Below are 19,705 nucleotides of genomic sequence, written 5' to 3'. Positions count from 1 at the left end.
ACAGAGCAAGACCCTATCTCAAAAAAAAAAAAAAAGAGAGAGAGAGAGAGAGAATGAGAGAAAGAAAGAAAGTCCTGGGGTGGGGGCACATTTGCCCCGGTGGAGAATCATTCTCCTAGACTATCAGGCTAGAAATTTCACATATTAGCTCGTCTTCTCCTTCAGATCCCAACTTGTAGTGAATTGTCAAGTCCTGCAGATTCTGCCTCTGGAAGGAAAGCTGGTGTTGCAATTGCATTGCTCTCCCTAAAACACTAGTCCCAGTGCATGCCAACTCCAGCTCACACTTGTTCTCAATCTCCTTCCTGCTTCCAAGCCACCCCTTCTCCTATACCACCTAACAAGGACAGAACTCTGCAGTGTGTAGTGACACTAATTTGTTGGATAAACCACTCTCGTATATTGAGTACAAATGTGTGCAGGATACTGTAAAAAATGGTAGTGTGATGTTCTAGAACCTACGCTTCCAGCCTATATGCTTTAGGCTCCAGATAAACTGGATTACCTACCGCATCTTCTAACCTCCCTCTTCTTTCTCCATCTTAGCTCATGCCACTATTCATCACTTCTTTTCTCTGTCTCTTTCCCTTTTTGTCTCTGATCTGTTCAAGTACTTCTAGAGTCCTGAGCAGAGGGGAGAATTGAAGTCTGAGAAGGCTTCTTTGAACAGAGTAGCATTTTACCTAGACCTGAAAGAAGGAAAGCAATGGACATTTAGTGTGCACTTGCTGGATGCTTGTCAGTAGACCTGTTGCTAGGGACTTTGCATGCCTTATGTAACTAACAAAGCAAGTGATGCGATTCCCACTTTACAGAGGAGGACCGGAGTGCAAAGAGGTTAAATGACAGGCCCAGGGCCATCCAGCTAGTCTTGTGGGGCAAGAGCAAACCCAGGTGGTTACCTCCTTTTGCCACCGCTGCTGTGGGATTTTATTGTTCTGCTTGTTTTCACATTCTACCTAAGGTGATGAATTCATGCTTAGAGTTTTGAATTAGAATAGTAAGTATGCATTTCCAGGAGTTTTTCTGATGGAAATGTCCATCATTTAGAATTAAAGTGTGGATCTTGCTGTTGGTATTGAAGCCTCTTAAATCTTCCTGGCATGTGAGAAGGCGGAAAATTTCTTAAGCAAATTACTATTTGTTTACTTTGTTTAAGTACTTATTCACTTTTAATTCTCCTGGTTCTCATTACTGTCATCAAATAAATACTTAGAAGCTTCTTTCATCGCAAGGATTTAGACTCCCATTGAGGCTTTCAAATTTCATGTGGATTGAAAAGGAAATGAGACCTGCTGTAAAACCTTGGAGTTTTTGAAAGCTGACTGCAAGCAGTTATTAAGGAAAATTCCCCAGAAGATTTTGATCTTAGGTACCCCTTGGAAACGTATCCATGAATCTCCACTGTTCCTGAAGGGTTCTGAGAGGAACAACAAAGCTTGAGATTAATATTATATAATGTCAGAATTTGGTTTAAAGCAATCAAAAGCATTATCTCAAAGAAAATTTTATCTGGCTGATAGAACATCATCAAAATAAAAACTTATAGTTTCCCCTCATATTGGTGTAGAGGATGTTTTGGATAAAGTGATTCAGAGCAATGATCCATTCATTCACATATTCTGTCCCTGGCTATTACATGATTACATTGCTTAGTCTGTCTGTAGTGATACAAAAGCCCAATTACTGCCTGCTTTTTTTTTTTTTTCAAAGATGTCCCTAGATGTTCTTCAGTAAGATTTATTGTCTCTTAAATTTAAAGCTACATTGCTTAATTTCTTCTCTAAGTGGATGATTTCTCTGCATTTCTTGAGTGAATACATTCCTAGGAGAAGGTGGCATTCCCCTTATCAGGCTTTCTTACCTGTATGTTCCTCTAATTCAAGGAGGTTTCTTCTTAGATGTAGAGGATTTCTACACTGGATTTTTCTGTGATCAGAGCTGTCCTATAGAACTCACTGCAATGTAAAAACCTGCCATTCGTTAAAAAAGAAAAATTAAAAAAAACTCACTGCAATGATAGAACTAGTCAGCCCTATCCAATATGGTAGCCTCTAGCCACATGTGACTTTGAACATGTTTCAAATGCTCAATTAATTTTAATGAATTTAAGTAGCTACATGTGGCTAGTGGCTACCATTTTCCATAGTAGAGCTTTTTTAGAAAATGTAATTTCAACTTTCATTTTGGATGCGGGAGTATATGTGCAGACCTTTTTTTTTTTTTTTTTTTTTTTTTGAGACAGGGTCTCACTCGGTCACCCAGGCTGGAGTGCAGTAGCATGATCATGGCTCATGGCAACCTCCACCTCCTGGGCTGAAGTGATTCTCCCACCTCAGCCTCCCAAGTAACTGGGACCACAGGTGCATGCCACCATGCCCAGCTAATTTTTGTATTTTTTGTACAGACAGGGTTTCACCATGTTAGCCCAGCTGGTCTTGAGCTCCCAGGCTCAAGCAATCTGCCCACCTTAGCCTCCCAGATTGCTGATATTATAGGTGTGAGTTACTGTGCCTGACCCACGTGCAGATTTGTTACGTGGGTATATTGTGTGATGCTAAGGTTTGGGATATGGATCCCATCACCCAAGTACTGACCAGAGTACCTAACAGATAGTTTTTCAACTCTTGCACTCCCCTCTCCTTCCCCACTCTGGTAGTTCCCAGTGTCTATTGTTTCTATCTTTATGAGTACCTGATGTTTAGCTCCCATTTGTAAGTGAGAACATGCAGTATTTGGTTTTCTGTTCCCATGTTAATTCACTTAGAATAATGGCCTCCAGCTGCATTCATGGTGCTGCAAAGGACATGGTTTCATTTTTATGGCTACATACTATTCCATGGTATATATGTACCACATTTTCTTTATCCAATCCACTGCTGATGGTCATCTAGTTGATTCCATGCCTTTGCTATTGTGAATACTGCTGCCATGAACATAAAGTGTGTCTTTTTTGTAGAGTGATTTATTTTCCTTTGGGTATATACCCAGTAATGAGATTGCTGAGTTGAATGGCAATTCTGGTTTAAGTTCTCTGAGAAATCTCCAAACTGCTTTCCACAGTGGCTGAAATAACTTACATTCCCACCAACACTGAGTTTTCATTTCTCCACAGCTTTGCCAGCATCTGTCGTTTTTTGACTTTTTAATAACAGCCATTCTAGCAGGGCTTTAAATGATTACCTTAGGAAAGTAGACGTTTGCATTCAATCATAATTTCCCTATTACTATAGTAGTAGCTTTGGATCTTTGGTGGTAAGTGATAGGAAATTGTGATTTTGAATTCCATACTAGATTTTGGATCATTTGATAAAGTACCTCATTGAAAGCTTTAAAGTTATATTTACTTCCCCCTCTAAGACTTATTATATTTTATCATCTTTAGTTTGAGTCATAGCCAGGGACAGGATATTTGAATGAATGGATCATTGCTCTGAATCACTTTGTCCCTAAAATGCTCAGTTTTATGGTGCTATGATTAACACCCAACTTAAAGCTGTGACTAGAAATGCAGTTGTCCTGGTTGTAATCCGAAGGATAGCCCAATGGGTTGACATTGTGCTGGTTTATCCCAGGGGAAAGGAGAAGACCTTGCAGGAAATGGCCTGAAGCCACATAAAAGAAAGAAAGACCCAGGGTTGGCCTAAAGTCCAAGAGAAATCGAACCAACATAAATCTACAAAGTGCCTTCAAAAAGCAGGCAGATTTTGGGAAAGCAGAGTTCTTCTTGCCATTCAAAAATTTTTGCTTGACTTTGCTCACTCTGACACCTTTCACATATAAAATTTCCAAGATGTGTTTTACAATTTGAATTCCACGCAGGAATGGATGGATAGTATAAGTAACTGACTATAATGATAACAGGTTAAAGAATCATCTTACCATTTAATGAGCTTTTATGTTCAAAGATAAGAAGACCTTTAAAGCATTTCTCATGTTTGTCTGCTTTAATCACATCATGATTGTTCTCATTTCAGATCATCCCTATTTTGTTGGTGTCCAGTTCCATCCTGAGTTTACTTCTAGGCCGATGAAGCCTTCCCCTCCGTACCTGGGGCTCTTACTTGCGGCAACTGGGAACCTGAATGCCTACTTGCAACAGGGTTGCAGACTGTCTCCCAGGTAACCAGCTTACTGATCTTAGCAATAAAACAAGATGCATTGTATTAGCATCTTAGGGTTTCTTACAAAAATCAATGCCATTATAGAATTTTTTTATGTGAAGAGTCAGTTTTTTTCTCTTAATTTTCTCCTCTTCATGAAAATAATTTAATCACACCTACAGTAGTAATATGTCAGCTTTCCAAATCGTGATGACACTGGATATTATTTTAGAAATTTTTTCATTTTGTAAGTGAAAAGATTTTCATTTGTTGACTCTTTGATTAATGTATATGAATAATTTATATGTGTATTGGCTCTTTGTTTTGTGAATAGCTCGTTCATATCGTTTCTTGATTTTGGTATTGTATTATTTTCCTTACTGCTTGGTAAGCTCTTTATGTATAAAGGTTATTAATCCTTTGTTAGGCTGCAAATATTTTTCAAGGTGATTTTGCCTTCCTTCCAAGTTGTTAATGGTAGTTTTTATTCTCCCTAAAGAGTTTAGTCCTTTTTTATGTTTTAAAAAAGTGTGTGTAGTCAAATATTTTACTTTTGTGGATTCTGCCTTTAGTCTCATGCCTAACATCTTTCCTTATGGAATGATTATGTAAATAATAATCCCTGTGTTTTCCTCTAGCAGTTTTATGGTTTCGATTTTATAGTTTATAATCTATATGGATTTTATTTTCAGTGGAATCTGTGAGGCTAGGATTTGGCCAATGAGTTGAGTAATTTGACTTTGTTTCAGGGATTTCTATTTTGTTCTGTCGATGGTTTTATCTCTTACACCTGAACTTTTACCATCCTTTTCATTTTCATAGCATTATTATAAATCAAGACCTTATCGATCCTACTTCCACCATTATTAAAATTTTTAATGTATTTTGCTATTCTTCCAGGCAAACTGTTATTTATTTATTATTTTCTTAGAGACAGGGTCTGGCTCTGTCACCCAGGCTGGAGTGCATTGGCACAATCATAGTTCACTGCAGCCTTGAACTCCTAGGCTCAAGCAATCCTCCTGCCTCAGTCTCCCAAATAGCTAGGACTACAGGCACACACCACCATGCCTGGCTAATTTTTAAAATTTATTATTTTTGTAGAGACAAGATCTCAGTATATTGTCCAGGCTGGTCTTGAATTCTTGACCTCAAGCAATCCTCCTTCCTTGGCTTCCGAAGTGCTGGGATTATAGGTATGAGCCACTGTGCCCAGCCTGTACAATGATTTTAAAAAATCAAGTTTGAATAAAAAATCCTTAGGAGTTTTTTTTTTTTAATGGAAATTTATTACATTTATTTATTTATTTAGAGATAGGGTCTTGCTCTATTGCCCAGACTGGAGTGCAGTAGAGCAATCTTGGCTCACTGCAACCTCTACCTCCTGGGTTCAAGAGATTCTCCTGCCTCAGCCTCCCAAGCACCTGGGACTACAAGTGTGCGCCACCATGCCCGACTAATTTTTGTGTTTTTAGTAGAGACAGCGTTTCACTATGTTGGCCAAGTTGGTCTTGAACTCCTGACCTCAAGTGATCTGCCTGCTTTGGCCTCCCAGTTGGTATTACAGGCGTGAGCCACTGTACCTCTCCGAAATTTCATTACATTTAAATACTAGTTTGAGGAGAGTTTATTTTTATTTCTCCTCATTCAAGAATATTGTACCTAATAACTTCAAAAGCCAAAGTAACCAGCCAGCATATCATAGATTTGGTAGGGGTTATTGCCGTAATAACCAGATATATGTTGTTTAGAAGACTACCACGGCCAACCGTCATTCCGGCAAACAACCCTTGCAGTGTTGCCATTGAGGGCTGCCAGGATTTGTGTATGGTGTGTATGTGTGTGCTTGTTACACAAGCCTACTTATTTGCGTCATTACCTGCTAGGAGACGCTCACAGCTCTCTAGCACTTCCTTTCACTGTGTGTTCATATGGGAACAGCTTCATGTATTTTGCACTTTGGGCATCTTACTGAATTAATGTTCACCCCTTTCAGTCGTGAACCAGTGCACTGACTTTCAAACTGTGCCCTCGGAGCTGGAGTCTGGGCTGCTGCGAGGAGCAGGCCGTGGAGACTCTGGGCTCTTTCCGGCTTCAGCTGAGCAGCTCCACTTTATCTGGCTCATGTGCCGTGGTTCTGCAAGAGATTTCATCTGAAGAAGAGCTTCCTGTGGTCTGAGACTGCTTCCTGTGTTCTGTGGCTTATGCCACAAATTGGACATCCTCGTGTGGTCCCATGTCAGATGTGCGCTGTGACCCTTTGTGGCCATTTTACAATTCCCATTATTTTAGATTCTCACACTGAAAGGAAGGTGATAGTGGGACAAGATAGATGGCTGGGAGAAATAATGCACTTGTAACTATCTAGCTGTTTGCAAATACCGACTAATATACAAATCCCATCTGGCTCATGTGGACTGCCTACCTTTGTGTTTTATGGCCTGCCAATTCCCACATGGGGGTGGCGGTGCCTGGGTGAAGCTTCTAGCAGGGTGTGTTGGCTTATGCCTGTAATCCCAGCACTTTGGGAGGCCAAGGTGGGCGGGATCACCTGAGGTCAGGAGTTCGAGACCAGCCTGGCCAACGTGGTGAAACCCTGTCTCTACTGAATGTACAAAAATTAGCTAGACCTGGTGGCACATGCCTGTAGTCCCAGCTACTAGGGAGGCTGAGGCAGGAGGATGACTTGAACCCAGGAGGCAGAGGTTGCAGTGAGCTGAGATGGCACCACTGCACTCCATGAACTCCAGCTTGGGAGACAGAGCGAGACCCGTCTCAAAAAAAAAAAAAAAAAAAAGTTCTTGGTAGTTTATGAAAACAGCGACTGATTGCTAGTGACTTCTGAGCAAGATATAATATATCTCAGAGAGAAGGAAAGACCTTTTAACTATATTCTGATGCTGGCATTGGAATTATAGCTGACTAGTAGGCTTCCATGGCACTGAGGGAATTCCTATGTGTATCAACCACAAACTGAAGCATTCCTTAAGGCCAGCCAGCATCTTATTTATCTTTGTCTCCCTGGCTCCCTTGCACACAGGGTTGTTCATTACCCATTAAAGTAATAAATGCAGGTAGGAGGGGAGTCTACTCTTGACACATTTCAGTGAGTTTTCCAACTAAGGATGGTGACTATGAATTAATCCAGTGACAGATACCGGGATTCCAGAGGAACCTTGCACTTCAGCTCCTCTCTGCCCAGCTCCATGGGATTAGTGAGCTTTGAAAAGCAAATGACTGCTTTGATGCCATGCTCTAATGTGAGCTGAGTTGGGGATGTGTTTCTGTCAAACAAGATTACTGCTTGTAATCAACCCTAAACAAATGTGACAAGGAATACAAACACTATAATAATGACTTCCTTTACCAGAAGTTGGCTCTGATGATATTCAACTGTATGGCATGTCTACACCCAGTGTCTTCAAAGCATGAAGTGTAAAAATCCTCGGCTTTGAGTCAAGTGTGCCTGAGCTGTAACCTCTGCATTCTGCCTAGCGGAGAACATTTATCTTTTAAGGCCTGTGAAGTTGCAATAAGAATATTATTTTGGGATTTACAGCTAGTGAGCTAAATTCTCAGCTACTTCATAATCTACAAAATGGCAGCAGTTAGGAAGATCAATTCCACCTGGTTTTAGACTTGTAGTGGTCAGTTCAAGGGCATAATAGCTTCAGGACAGTATTTTTTAGGTTTTCATGAGCTATTCAAAAATACATGCAAAATCAAACTAAGAATCTTGTTTAGGGAGTTCCCTTAAGACCGCCCACACTTTGGTGATTTGCTGGAAGTAATCAGAATATAGCTGTACTTATAGCTAATATTTATTTATTTATTTATTTAGAGATGGAGTTTTGCTCTTGTTGCCCAGGCTGGAGTACAATGGCATAGACTCGGCTCACTGCAACCTACCCCTCCTGGGTTCAAGTGATTTTTGTGTCTCAGCTTCCTGAGTAGCTGGGATTACAGGTGCCTGCCACCACGCCCAGCTAATTTTTGTATTTTTAATAGAGATGGGGTTTCACCATGTTGGCCAGGCTGATCTTGAACTCCTTACCACCGGTGGTTCATGTGCCTCGGCCTCCCAAAGTGCTGGGATTATAGGCATGAGCCACTGTGCCCGGACTTATAGCTAGTATTTATTACAGTGGCAAAGTAAACATGCACAGCAAGATCAGTAATGGGAAAGATAAGTGGAATTTGGAGAAATTCATTTGCACATTTCCTATGCTCTCTCTTTCCTGTGATAAGTCACATAAAGGTCACCTTCCTTCCAGCAGTGAAAATGTAACTATGTATATGTGATGTTTCTGCTCAAAGGAGCCAGTTTGAGATTCAGAGTTTAGGGATATTTCTGGGGCTGGTCACGTAGGCATTTTCTGCCTAGCAACCACCAAAATTCCAGACTGCCAAAGGGAAAGCAGGTGTTCACCATAGGTCACATTGTTTGTATGGACGGCGTAAGCCCAGTGAAAGGACTTTATCGTTTAGTAATGGTGCACACATTCTGAAAGCCGTGTTCCCAGACACCAGCCAAGAACTAACCCTGCAAGCAGGGTCTTCTAAAGATAGCAGCCTCAGGCCTGCTGTTAACTCTTCTTTACACGAGTCTAACAAACCATTTTGAGAATAAATAAATCCAATGGAAAGTAGTGGTCCATTAAATACATCATTGCAATTCTTTGCTGATCTCTCTCCTGTGATGTCTAAACATAATTTGTCTTATGTATAAAAGGCAACCACAAATTTGCATGGCCTTGCTGACACATAATGTAAAGGAATGACACTGCTTCATGTAATTATAAGAAATAAATTTCACGAGAATATATGAAGGTGCTTGTAATTGCAAGTTTTCTGTTTGTTTGTTTAAATCTAGAAACAGAGCATCTAATCTCTTTCTGAAATTTTTTTTTTTTTTTGAGATGGAGTTTCGCTCTTGTTACCCAGGCTGGAGTGCAATGGCGTGATCTCGGCTCACCGCAACCTCCGCCTCCCGGGTTCAGGCAATTCTTCTGCCTCAGCCTCCTGAGTAGCTGGGATTATAGGCACGCGCCACCATATCCAGCTAATTTTTTGTATTTTTAGTAGAGACGGGGTTTCACCATGTTGACCAGGTTGGTCTCGATCTCTCGACCTTGTGATCCACCTCGGCCTCCCAAAGTGCTGGGATTACAGGCTTGAGCCACCGTGCCTGGCCAAAAATTTTTTTTTTAAGAGGCAGGGTCTCCCCATGTTGCCCAGGCTGGTCTCAAACTCCTGGGCTCAAGCAATTCTGCCTGCGTTGGCTTCTCAAAGTGCCGAGATTACAGGCATGAGCCACTGTGCCTGGCCTGCGGCCTAGAATTCCATTTTTAAGCAACAAGAGAAGGATCAGAGTCTAAAGTTCATTCATAGGTTGTTTTTCGGCACGTGTATCTCTGTGGCTGTCTGCAAGGCTCTTGAGAACAATCACTACACAGCAAGTTTAGGCACAACTTCCAGTTTTTGTTTGTCAGATCAGAATAAAACTCGCCTCCTTGAACAGTGCTTGATGTGTATCAGAAAGCAAAAACTTAGATGGGGTTGTTTGCAGTTCACAGAAATGCAGCTTTTTGGGAAACATTTTAAATTATAAAACCAGGATCTTGAGTCATTTGGGTAGAATTTTATTCTCGTTTTGGAACTTTGGATTCCATGTCTCCATCCAGCAATTACTGTCTCTTGTGCAGATAAGTCATCTTTTTGTGGCAAAACAGGAAGCAGGGTGGTACAAAAACAACAGGAGGGAAAGGTACTCAGTGATTCACTGTATTTGCTTGACTGTTTCAGACAAACCCAAAAGCTGAAACTACTTTGTAATAAGAGTCCTTAAAGGAAGTACACACCTGGAACCGGTTCTTGACATTTCCTGTTTCCTTTGTGTGACCCTAGGTTCTAAGTCCATTCTCTCCTCTGTGTTTAGCCCTTCCGTCTATACTTGTTCAGTCCTGGCAGCAGTCAGGGTGAGAAGGAACCCATTTTATTCACCACCGTCTCTGGTCTCTCTTCTGTGACAATATATCGGGTTTTCTGGCTAAGTAACATGCTGACACTTGTAGCCTGGGATGATTTTGTTTCCTGTTGACTTCTACATGTAGCATTACAGAAAATTTGGAAAAGAGAGGGGGAAAAAAAAAGCATTCACAAACCCACCAGCCTAACATAATTACTGTGGTCATTTTCAAATCTTTCCTATGAGCCTATACCAGTATATGATTCTTTCTGTGGTTGTAATAATAATAGTAACACACATACCCCAAACTTTTATTTTGAAAACTTGCAAACCTACAGAAAAGATGAAAGAGTGATACAGTTACGGTCTGGAGATCTCCTTTGCAAAGAACATTTTTCTCCATTTTGGTTTTTAAATACCAAGAATTTGCAATGAATTTGCTCCTGGAAGAAATGGTTGATTCCAGGCCTGGGGCAAGGGAAGTACAAGATGAGCCTGGAACATATTGCTGTATTTAAAGCAAGGAACAGCTGAAAATGAATGGGATGTGAGTTTTCAAAGGTCAAAGAAGCCAGCTTGAAAGGGCTCCCACTGGCCTTAATTTGGACAATTTGAACATCAAAAAGAACAATCACAGTATTAGATTATAACACATTTCATTATCTGAAATTCCATGAGTCCATAATACTACTCAGAAAATACAAAAGTAAAGAAAAAAGAAAAGCCAATTAAAAATGTAGATGTCATCTCCAGTGTAATAACGGATTCAAATAAGGATCATTGGTGGATACTAAAGTCACTGGGTGAATGTTGTAAGAAACAGGTTATTCATATGTTCTCAGAATATCACCATAAATTCTTTATTTACGGACGCTTGTATTTTGAACTTAACACCTCATATGCATTTTTCCAAGTTGCATGAAGTTCATTTTTAATGGCTGTACACTTCAGCATTCACTCAACACACTCCCCATGTTAAAGCTTATTCTATCCCAGCCACTGTGCTGCGTGCTAGGGAAGCAAGTGCTTGACCAAGAACGCATTCCCTGACCTGGGGACTCCTCAGGTAGTATAACTGTTCTCTAAATTTTGGGAGGTGACTGACAACCTTCTGAGACTGTGATCAAAGCTGTGGGCCCACTTCCTGGAAAACTGCCCAAACATACCACTTTGTAGTTTCTTTATATTCGTACCCACAATGCTACACCCTACCCTGCATCTGTAGACTTTCTTTTAGGGGTCTTCAGCTACAGACCTTCCCATCCAGGAAAGGGCACAGACCTGCAAGCGCACAGTCCCAGCAGCGTGGGAAATGCTGGCATTAGAGCTTCTTCTCCCTTTCATGGTTGTACCCAGGGGATGCTCCCAGGTTGCCAGGATTAACTAATATCAAGATAAATATCTTCCTGCAAGTGGTACCATCACCCGCACAGTGTGACCTGGCTGGACTCCCCTGGGGAAGCTCAGATTCTTCCTCCTTTATCCCCATCTCTCATAGTCAGCAGGTGCTGGCAATTCCTGTTGTTGGAATTCACCCCATCTCTCGTGTCTATTTTCTGCCATGCTGCAAGGGAGTGTGGCCCGGAGTCAGCACTCTAGCTGAGTCACGCAAGTTCAAACTGGCTTTTTTATTTCCCAGCTGTCTGTGACCTCGCTTTTCTGTGCATTGCTTTCTTTATAAAAAGGGGATGGTAATAGTCCCCACTTGACATGGCAGAAATGAAGATTAGGTTTTACACTAAATGTAAAGCACTTAGCATAGTGCCTGGTCAATGGTGGCAACTTAAATGGGAATTATGATGATGCTGCTATTAATTTTCCCTTAGTTCCAGTATCACTTGCCTACTACAAAGCCTTCTACTTGGTTTCTCTGCCTCCACCATACTTCCTCTCAAACCATCTTCTGCTCTTACAATGATCTCCCCCACATTATGTTGGAGCTTAAAACCCCCAATGGCTTCCCTTGGTTTATAGGATAAAATGCACACAAGTCCATATGGAACAGCTTGCAGTTCCTTGAACTTTCCAGAGGATTTTGCCTGTTGCCTCTTGATACACATTTCTGACCTGCTTACTGAGAGGGGAATAGGGATCTATATCCTATTACAACGCTCGTTCCTGGAATCATTAGGTGAATGAGGTGAATCGGAGGTGACAAGGTGGCAAATCGGAGGTGAATCGTTAGGTGAATCACAGGTGAGAGTGGCTTCTCCATTGTTCACAGAGGGTGCATTTCACCCTCCCGGGCATGCTTCTCTTATGTTATGTGGCTCTGCTGTCTCTTAGACTCAGAGAATAAGGTACTCTTTTCCCTTGCGAAAATCTGACATTCTGTTTTCAGCACTGTTTCAAACTTGGAATCACTTTGCTTTTTGATTTCTGGGTTGCGCGGTTGATGTTGCCAGGGGCCATTCTTGTTCCATATGGTGAAAAATATTTTATTTCTATGGGGACAGTATTGACAAATAGGGTGGATGCTATGGATTTGACTTCTGGGTCTGCCACTTATTGAGTAATTCTGCCCAAGTCACCACTCCTAAACTTCTTGATTCTTGTCCTTAGGGCCACTGTGAGGAACAGATGAGGTGGTGCTTTATAAACTCAACTGCTGTCAAAATGCCACTTTCCCCGCTTTGTTACACTTCAAGTGAAAGTGAACTGAAATTAACAAAAGATTCTATTTTGCTTTTTTTTGAAAAGTTCTTTTAAACATTAAAAGAAAAAAAAACTGTTACCCCTGTGATTGTTTGACTTCAACTCCATACCTTGAGATTTTTTTTTGGGGGTAAATTATTGTTAATGAACCACATTTGAGTACACCTTCCCTTGTGGGGGGGATAAATGTTGGTTAAAAGGTGCTCCTTTTAACCAGATCGTGGTGCACTGCAGTGTGGATGGTGTGGTGTCAGATAGGAATGGAGTTAATAGTACTACAGACTATCGTGCTTTTACCACCCTGCCTGGGTGGTATTCTACTGTTTACTATGAAATACAAAACTCATTCAAAGCAGACTAAGTTTTTGTTTCATTTCTCTTATATTTTATGGCTTTCAGGGGCCCTTTGTGAAGGAAGTAAGTATAGCAATAACACTTTGGGGATAACTGTGTGCATGACAACCTGTTTTTAAAACATGCTGTTTCACATGAAATGGATTTTAATACAAAGTACTGTAAGGAACTCATGCATGCTGGGAATCCTAACTATGCCATTAAAATGTTTAAATTCCAACCACCTCTTTCTGTTAATGGAGAAGAAATGGTTTAACAGTTGCCTTGGAGTAGCGTAAAGGTGGGCTATAGGAGGCATTGCTATACCCTTTCCCTAGCACCTTGGAATATCTGTTTTCTTATGTTGGGAATTTATTGGGAACCAGAAGTCCTTGACAAGCAAACTTCACTATGACAAACCTTTTGCTTGTCAAGAGCCACATGTTGGCTGGGCATAGTGGGTCACGCCTGTAATCTCAGCACTTTGGGAGGCCAAGGCAGGTGGATCGCTTGAGGTCAGGAGTTCAAGACCAGACTGGCCAACATGGCAAAACCCTATCTCTACTAAAAATACAAATATTAGCTGCGCATGGTGGTGCATGCCTGTAATCCCAGCTACTTGGGTCGCTGATGCAGGAGAATTGCTTGAACCCAGGAGGCAATCAGCTGAGATCATACCACTGCACTCTAGCCTGGTTGACAGAGTGAGACTGTGTCTCAAACAAGCAAACAAACAAATAAACAAACAAAAAACGTAGGGTGGAGTGGTTTATGCCTGTAATCCCAGCTACCTGGGAGGCTGAGTTAGGAGAATCGCTTGAATCTGGAAGGCAGAGGTTGTGGTGAGCTGAGATCGCGCCATTGCACTCCAGTCTGGATAATAAGAGCGAAACTCTGTCTCAAAAATAAAAGAAAAGAACTACATGTTGACCATTGTGGTCAAATCTTGTCAGTATGGTGATTCCTCTGTGTTGCTGCTGGTGATTTTGATTTGTCTTGCAAGAAATGGTACCATAAAATCCTTTTTAAATAGAGAGTTTCCATGATTTGGGAGGCACATGCATGCATGAAAGATATTTGTTGTGATTTTAATTAATGGTATAGACCTTAAAGAAAAACTTTTGGCCAGGCATGGTGGCTCACACCTGTAATCCTAGCACTTTGAGAGGCTGCAATGGGAGCATTACCTCACTCCAGGAGTTCTAGACCAGCCTGGGCAACATAGTGAGACCCCATCCCTACAAAAAATAAAAACAAAAGATTAGCCGGGCATGGTGGAGTGCACCTGTAGTTCCAGCTACTCGGGAGGCTGAGGTAAGAGGATCACTTGAACCCAGGAGTTGAGGCTGCAGAAAGCTGTGATCATGCCACGGCATTCCAGCCTGGGTGACAGAGGAAGACCCTGTCTCAAAATTTTTTAAAGGAAATGACAAGGACCATTGCATGGTGCCTGTAGGTTGCTTTTTAAAAATCATTATTCATCTGTTTTTAGATCAGCACTATCCAATAGAACTTTCTGCACTGATGGAAATGTTCTGTAATCTGTACTATCATATATGGTAGGTACTAGGCGCACATGGCTACGGAGCACTTGCAGTATGATAGGTGCAAGTGAGGAATGGAATTTTAAATTTTATTTCATTTTAACGGATTTAAATTTAGATAGCCACTGTGGCTTGTGGCTACTGTATTGGACAGTGTAGTTTAAAAATTTTCCCCTCTTCTTAAGGGGCCAAGGTGGGAGGGTCACTTGAGGTCAGGAGTTTGAGACCAGCCTGGCCAACATGGAGAAACTCCGTCTCTACTAAAAAATACAAAAAATTGGCCGGTAGTGGTGGCCGGCACCTGTAATCTCACTTACTTGGGAGGCTGAGGCAGGATAATTGCTTGAACCTGGGAGATGGAGGTTGCAGTGAGCCCAGATTGTGCCACTGGACTCTAGCCTGGGTGACAGAGCAAGACACCATCTAAAAAAATAAACATAAAAATAAATAAATAAAAAATTTCCCCTCTTCAAATATAATAAGACACATAGGGACATGTCTGTATTTTATGCCGCTTCATAAAATTTAGCATGAAAGACTCTAATATCTGGTCATTCTTCCCTTTGAGAAATGTGTATGTGTGTGTGTTTGTGTGTATAAAAGATTACTTAAAAAGACAGGTTAGTCCTAAGATAGAGCTGCATGTTATGAATTAAATGAAAATATACACAGATACATCTAGCTTATGACTTAAGTTTGTTCCTCGTGAAACACAGAAATGAACCCAGCATAGAGTAGCGCTCACAGCACATATGCAGCAGAGCACACTCACATTTTATTGCACGTGCAAGAGCCGCTGTTGATCTGCATTCAGATGACCCACATTTTATTTCTAGCAGTTGTTTTTTTATTGGCAGATGAATATCCTAAAATCAGCAAGTTCAGCAGTAACGTCTGTTTTGATAATTCTGTTCTTGAGTGTCATGGTTTATTTTATTGTCTTATCCCCAGTCTGTGAACACATATGAAAGACAATTAGTGAACCCGGTCATTAACCTTGGAGATGAATAAACTCAAGCTGAGCTTCATTTTGTTAGACTCAGCTTGTGCCATTTGGATGTGTTGGCAGAGCTTGGGGCAGACAGCTATTGGCTAGGAAATGAGAGCCGTTAGGTTAGAAACAGGCCTGCCCAAGCCCACTTGCTAATGTGGGTAGGAAATTATACTTGGTACAGGAAGCAATTCTGAAAATCATACAGTTAGCAGTTTTAATTGATTCTTTGTGTTTCCATGACTTTTTGAGGAGATAAAAGTTATGAATATATAACTCCATCAATAGCAACAGTTTATATTTTGATATCGTTTTCAGAGCAAGTTTATACAGTTTCTTTAGACTCAAAACATTTTGGTGAGTTTGGAGGTATTATTGCCACTTTTTCTAGACTCTCAGGAGTTAGTGACTTGTCCAAGGTATGTGGCTTATAAATAGTATAACTAGGAGTGTGTGTGTGTTGCGGGGAAGATATGAGCCCACCGTGTTCTTCTCCAGGCTTAGAGATGGAGAAGGAAGTGGGTGTAAGATCTGGTACCCAAGGAAATGAAGTGCCCTCAGTCCTTTTTGGCCCTTGTCACTTGCGTTAGGGGACATGCCCTAGTGGGTCCTGCTACCCCACCTGTGGCACGGCTTAAACCCCACTTTGTGGCCTGAGCTAGTATAATGGCAATTCTAACCTCACCTTGATGGATCTATGTGCCAAGTAAGTCACTTGAACGTCCTTGACCTTCACTTCATCTCAGATAGTGAGTGCTACTTCCAAATCCCCTTTCTTGGCTAATTCTGTGACGCAAAATGTTGCATAGAACCTGGAAAGATTCTCCATTTGAGCAGGGAGAGTGCATGGATAGGATGTATCAACTTTTTTGGCTGTCGATTTTTTTCCCCCAAATATTCTTCAATTATTCCAATGTACCAGTAGAAGTGATTTCCCTGAACTCAAGTCTAACTAGGAGGTATCTTTCTACTTGATTGGTTTTCAGAATATGTTGTTTTATATGTTTATCTTACGTATGTTGTCTTTTCTGCAAATTCTGAATCTTCTCTCTCCTCTCCTTATTCTAGCGCCCCCTCCTACTTTTGTTCAAAAGTCAGAGAAGGGAGTGAGCATGCAAATCAGGAAACAGATTGTCTTTTTGTCTATACAGACTTGTCTATGATTTTGTTTATTTATTAATATTCACTCAGTATGTTTAGAGTAAAATCTTTCTCTTCTAGTCTATAAATATAGGGTTTCTCCAATTTTTCCCTTACCTCCCTTAAAATAAAAGGGTAGAATTTCATCTGTTAGGGAATTCAGACATTTATCACTATACATCAGCAAAAGTTTGGCCAAGGCTGGGGATGGGTCAGGCATGAAACACTTCCTTGTGTCATCTTCATAGATTAGTAGAATTCTAGTGGAGTGGATCAGTGTGCTGATTGATTTGGAACTGAGAAAGAGGAACCACAAACAGAGCCCACATCTCAGAGTGAAAGTTCAGTTGCAGAGCTATCTCATGGAGAAGGTGTAGTTCTAAGGGAAACCAACATGGAGACATTTATATCAATAATTGGTCCTATTTTGAATACTATCTGTGACTCAAGGTAATCAGGGCATTCCCTATATTTCTAATTTTGAAATTTGTATAATTGTGAAAATTATTTCTCCAACTCTTGGACCTATGAGAATGTTGGAAGGGAAAACTTTCATGCTGCTGACCTGTAAATCATAACAAAAATATGATCTGAAGGAGATAAGATTTCAAAGCCAGTGTAGAGAGTATGTTAACATTGTTTATGGCACTGCAGGGTATTTTCTGGGTCTTGAGCCAACATGCATGTCTTAGTCCTCATGACCACCACGTTCAAGCTCCTGTGGAATTTGCTGATCATAGATGACTGGTTCCTCCATAATGAGGAGGCAGTGTGATCCTCAAACACAGAGGCAAGCATAGATCTGGATCTAGGGAGGTGCTGTGGTCCTTAAAACACAGAGCCAAAAGTCAAACCACAGCCGAAAAGAATGACAGCATTTGGCTAATGCAGTCAGGGATATGCGGCTGGGTTCACTGTTCTCTAGTCCTTTCATGTTGCTATAGGGGAGAAAAGATGGTTTTTCTTCCACCCATCTTAGGTTCATGGCCGAGGCCCTAATAACAAAAAACAGATTAACAAGCAAAAAGCATAGAGTTGGGTACAGCAGCAGGTGCCTATAATCCAAATTATTTGGAAGGCTGAAGTGGGAGGATCCCTTGAGGCCAGGAGTTGGAGACTAGCCTGGGCAACAGTGAGGCACCATCCCCTCCTCCCCCATACACACACTCCAGCCCTATTTCTAAAAAAAAAAAAAAGAGAGAGAGAGAGAAAAGCATACAAATTAATTTAATGTAAGTATTATGGGAACTTTCATAAGGAAATGAAGACTCAAAAAACACAGGTAAACCCTAGTGTTTATAAAACAGACCTGATGAAGAGTAGAGAGTCATGGAAAGTTATAATAGAGCAAAAAGTGTGTGATCTCCTGGTAATATACCAGGGAAACTTAGCAAGGCCTGTTTATTCAGATTTTTCCCTGGGATCCTGTAGCTTTAGAGATAAGGATGCTGGTTTCTTCTGAATATGAGGGTCGGGATACCTCTCACCTGAGGGTCTTTTGACCTGCTTCAGAGAAGATCAGAAAATTCTTCCTGGGTATTATGTCCTGCTTCGGAGGAGGAAGGTCAGAGAGAACTTCTTGCACATGCTGTCTCAAATTCCTTCAGCTTCAAATATCCAATATGCTAGGGTGCCATATTTTGGGGTAGTGTGTCCTGAACTCCTTCATTGCCAAAGGAAACAGTTGTCATGAGAAGAGTAAAGAATGAAAAAAACAAAACAAACAAACAAACAAAAAAAAACCGTGAAGATCCAGGCAATGTAGTATGCTATGTTATTGCATTGAAGAACAAATTGACATCAGTAGAAGTAGGACTAAGTGATATTCTGCCTCAGATGGACTGAGATTTAGGCCCTAATATGACAAGAGTAGATTCACAGAAAATAAATGGGTCCATCAGCTCAGGCTTTCATTTTAAATCAGTTTGTTAATATAACATCTCTAGTAGAAAGCAAGCAATAGCTAAGGTGGCAGGAAGGCAATCTACTTTCAAGGCTTTTATTAAAGTTTGGAAATCATCAGTGGTCTTCAGAAAATTATACATTTCAGTCTAAATTGAAATGCATTTTAAAATTTTCTGAATAAGTAACTTACAGTTTACAATGAAAATAAGTGATCTGTTTCTCTGACCAAAGAAAGAGGCCATTGCATGTGGTTGGACTGAACTCTTCCTGTGGTAACTAGAAAAGTGCCAAAAGAATATTCCTTAATATTTTCTCTCATCCTAAGGGGTTAATATGGAATGTGTTTGAAATTGCAAAGTAAATCATTATCCAGCGTTTTTTTTTTTCTAACACTTGCTAAATTAGTTCCTTTTTTAATCTAGTGATAGATACAGTGATGCCAGTGATGACAGCTTTTCAGAGCCAAGGATAGCTGAGTTGGAATTAAGCTGAAATGAATACATGACTGGGAATAATGGGGACTGCCTGTGAGGGTAAGATGGAATCTTCGAGGATTGTTCATTTCTCTCATGGACAAGCTGTCGTCTTGGTATAGAAGGGGTATTATAGGACTTGCTTCACAGGATCTTGCTCCTTCGAGATGCTTCCATTTGACTGGCACAGTTAGCAGGACAGGCATGACAGCCCATGGTGCTGTCAAGAGTTAGTGTTTGGGGAAAGTGGAATGCACCTTGGGCCAGGAAACAATATACAAGTACACCTACAAATGTATAAGTGGGGGCTGTTGTGGTTAGAGTCATAATAGTCTGTGTCAGGGGTTGGCAGACTTTTTCTGTAAGGTTAGAGAGTAAATATCTTAGGCTTATGAGCCATGCAGTTTCTGTGGCAACCACTCAGTTCTGCCATTGTAGCAGGAAAGCAACTGTAGATAATACATAAATGAACAGGTATGGCTGTGTTCCAATAAAACTAAAACAGTTTGCTGTTCCCTGGTCAAGGCCACTCATAGAAGAGCAGATTTCCTTGGATTTATATAAAATAAAATAGTATTTGATTTCTTTGTAGG

At 40.9% G+C, this 19,705-nt stretch overlaps 1 protein-coding gene across 7 annotated transcripts in view; it reads left to right on the top strand.

Moving 5' to 3' along the window:
• CTPS2 (CTP synthase 2) overlaps positions 1–19,705 on the top strand; it is a 229,871-nt gene that overhangs the window by 103,735 nt on the left and 106,431 nt on the right. For 4 of the 7 annotated variants that reach the window (XM_074391693.1, XM_010336699.3, XM_010336700.3 and 1 more), the window contains one exon: positions 3,978–4,122. In XM_074391693.1, the coding sequence (XP_074247794.1) occupies positions 3,978–4,122 (145 nt within the window). Of the gene's footprint in view, positions 1–3,977; positions 4,123–6,099; positions 17,939–19,061; positions 19,173–19,705 lie in introns of those variants that run through there. The other 3 variants (XM_010336704.2, XM_003920353.2, XM_074391695.1) reach the window with 2 other exon arrangements.

The sequence above is a fragment of the Saimiri boliviensis genome, chromosome X, assembly GCF_048565385.1.
Source record: "Saimiri boliviensis isolate mSaiBol1 chromosome X, mSaiBol1.pri, whole genome shotgun sequence".
Classification (NCBI taxonomy): domain Eukaryota; kingdom Metazoa; phylum Chordata; class Mammalia; order Primates; family Cebidae; genus Saimiri; species Saimiri boliviensis.
The sequence above is the reverse complement of the archived record's forward strand: the minus strand, read 5'-3'. Positions and strand labels throughout refer to the sequence as shown.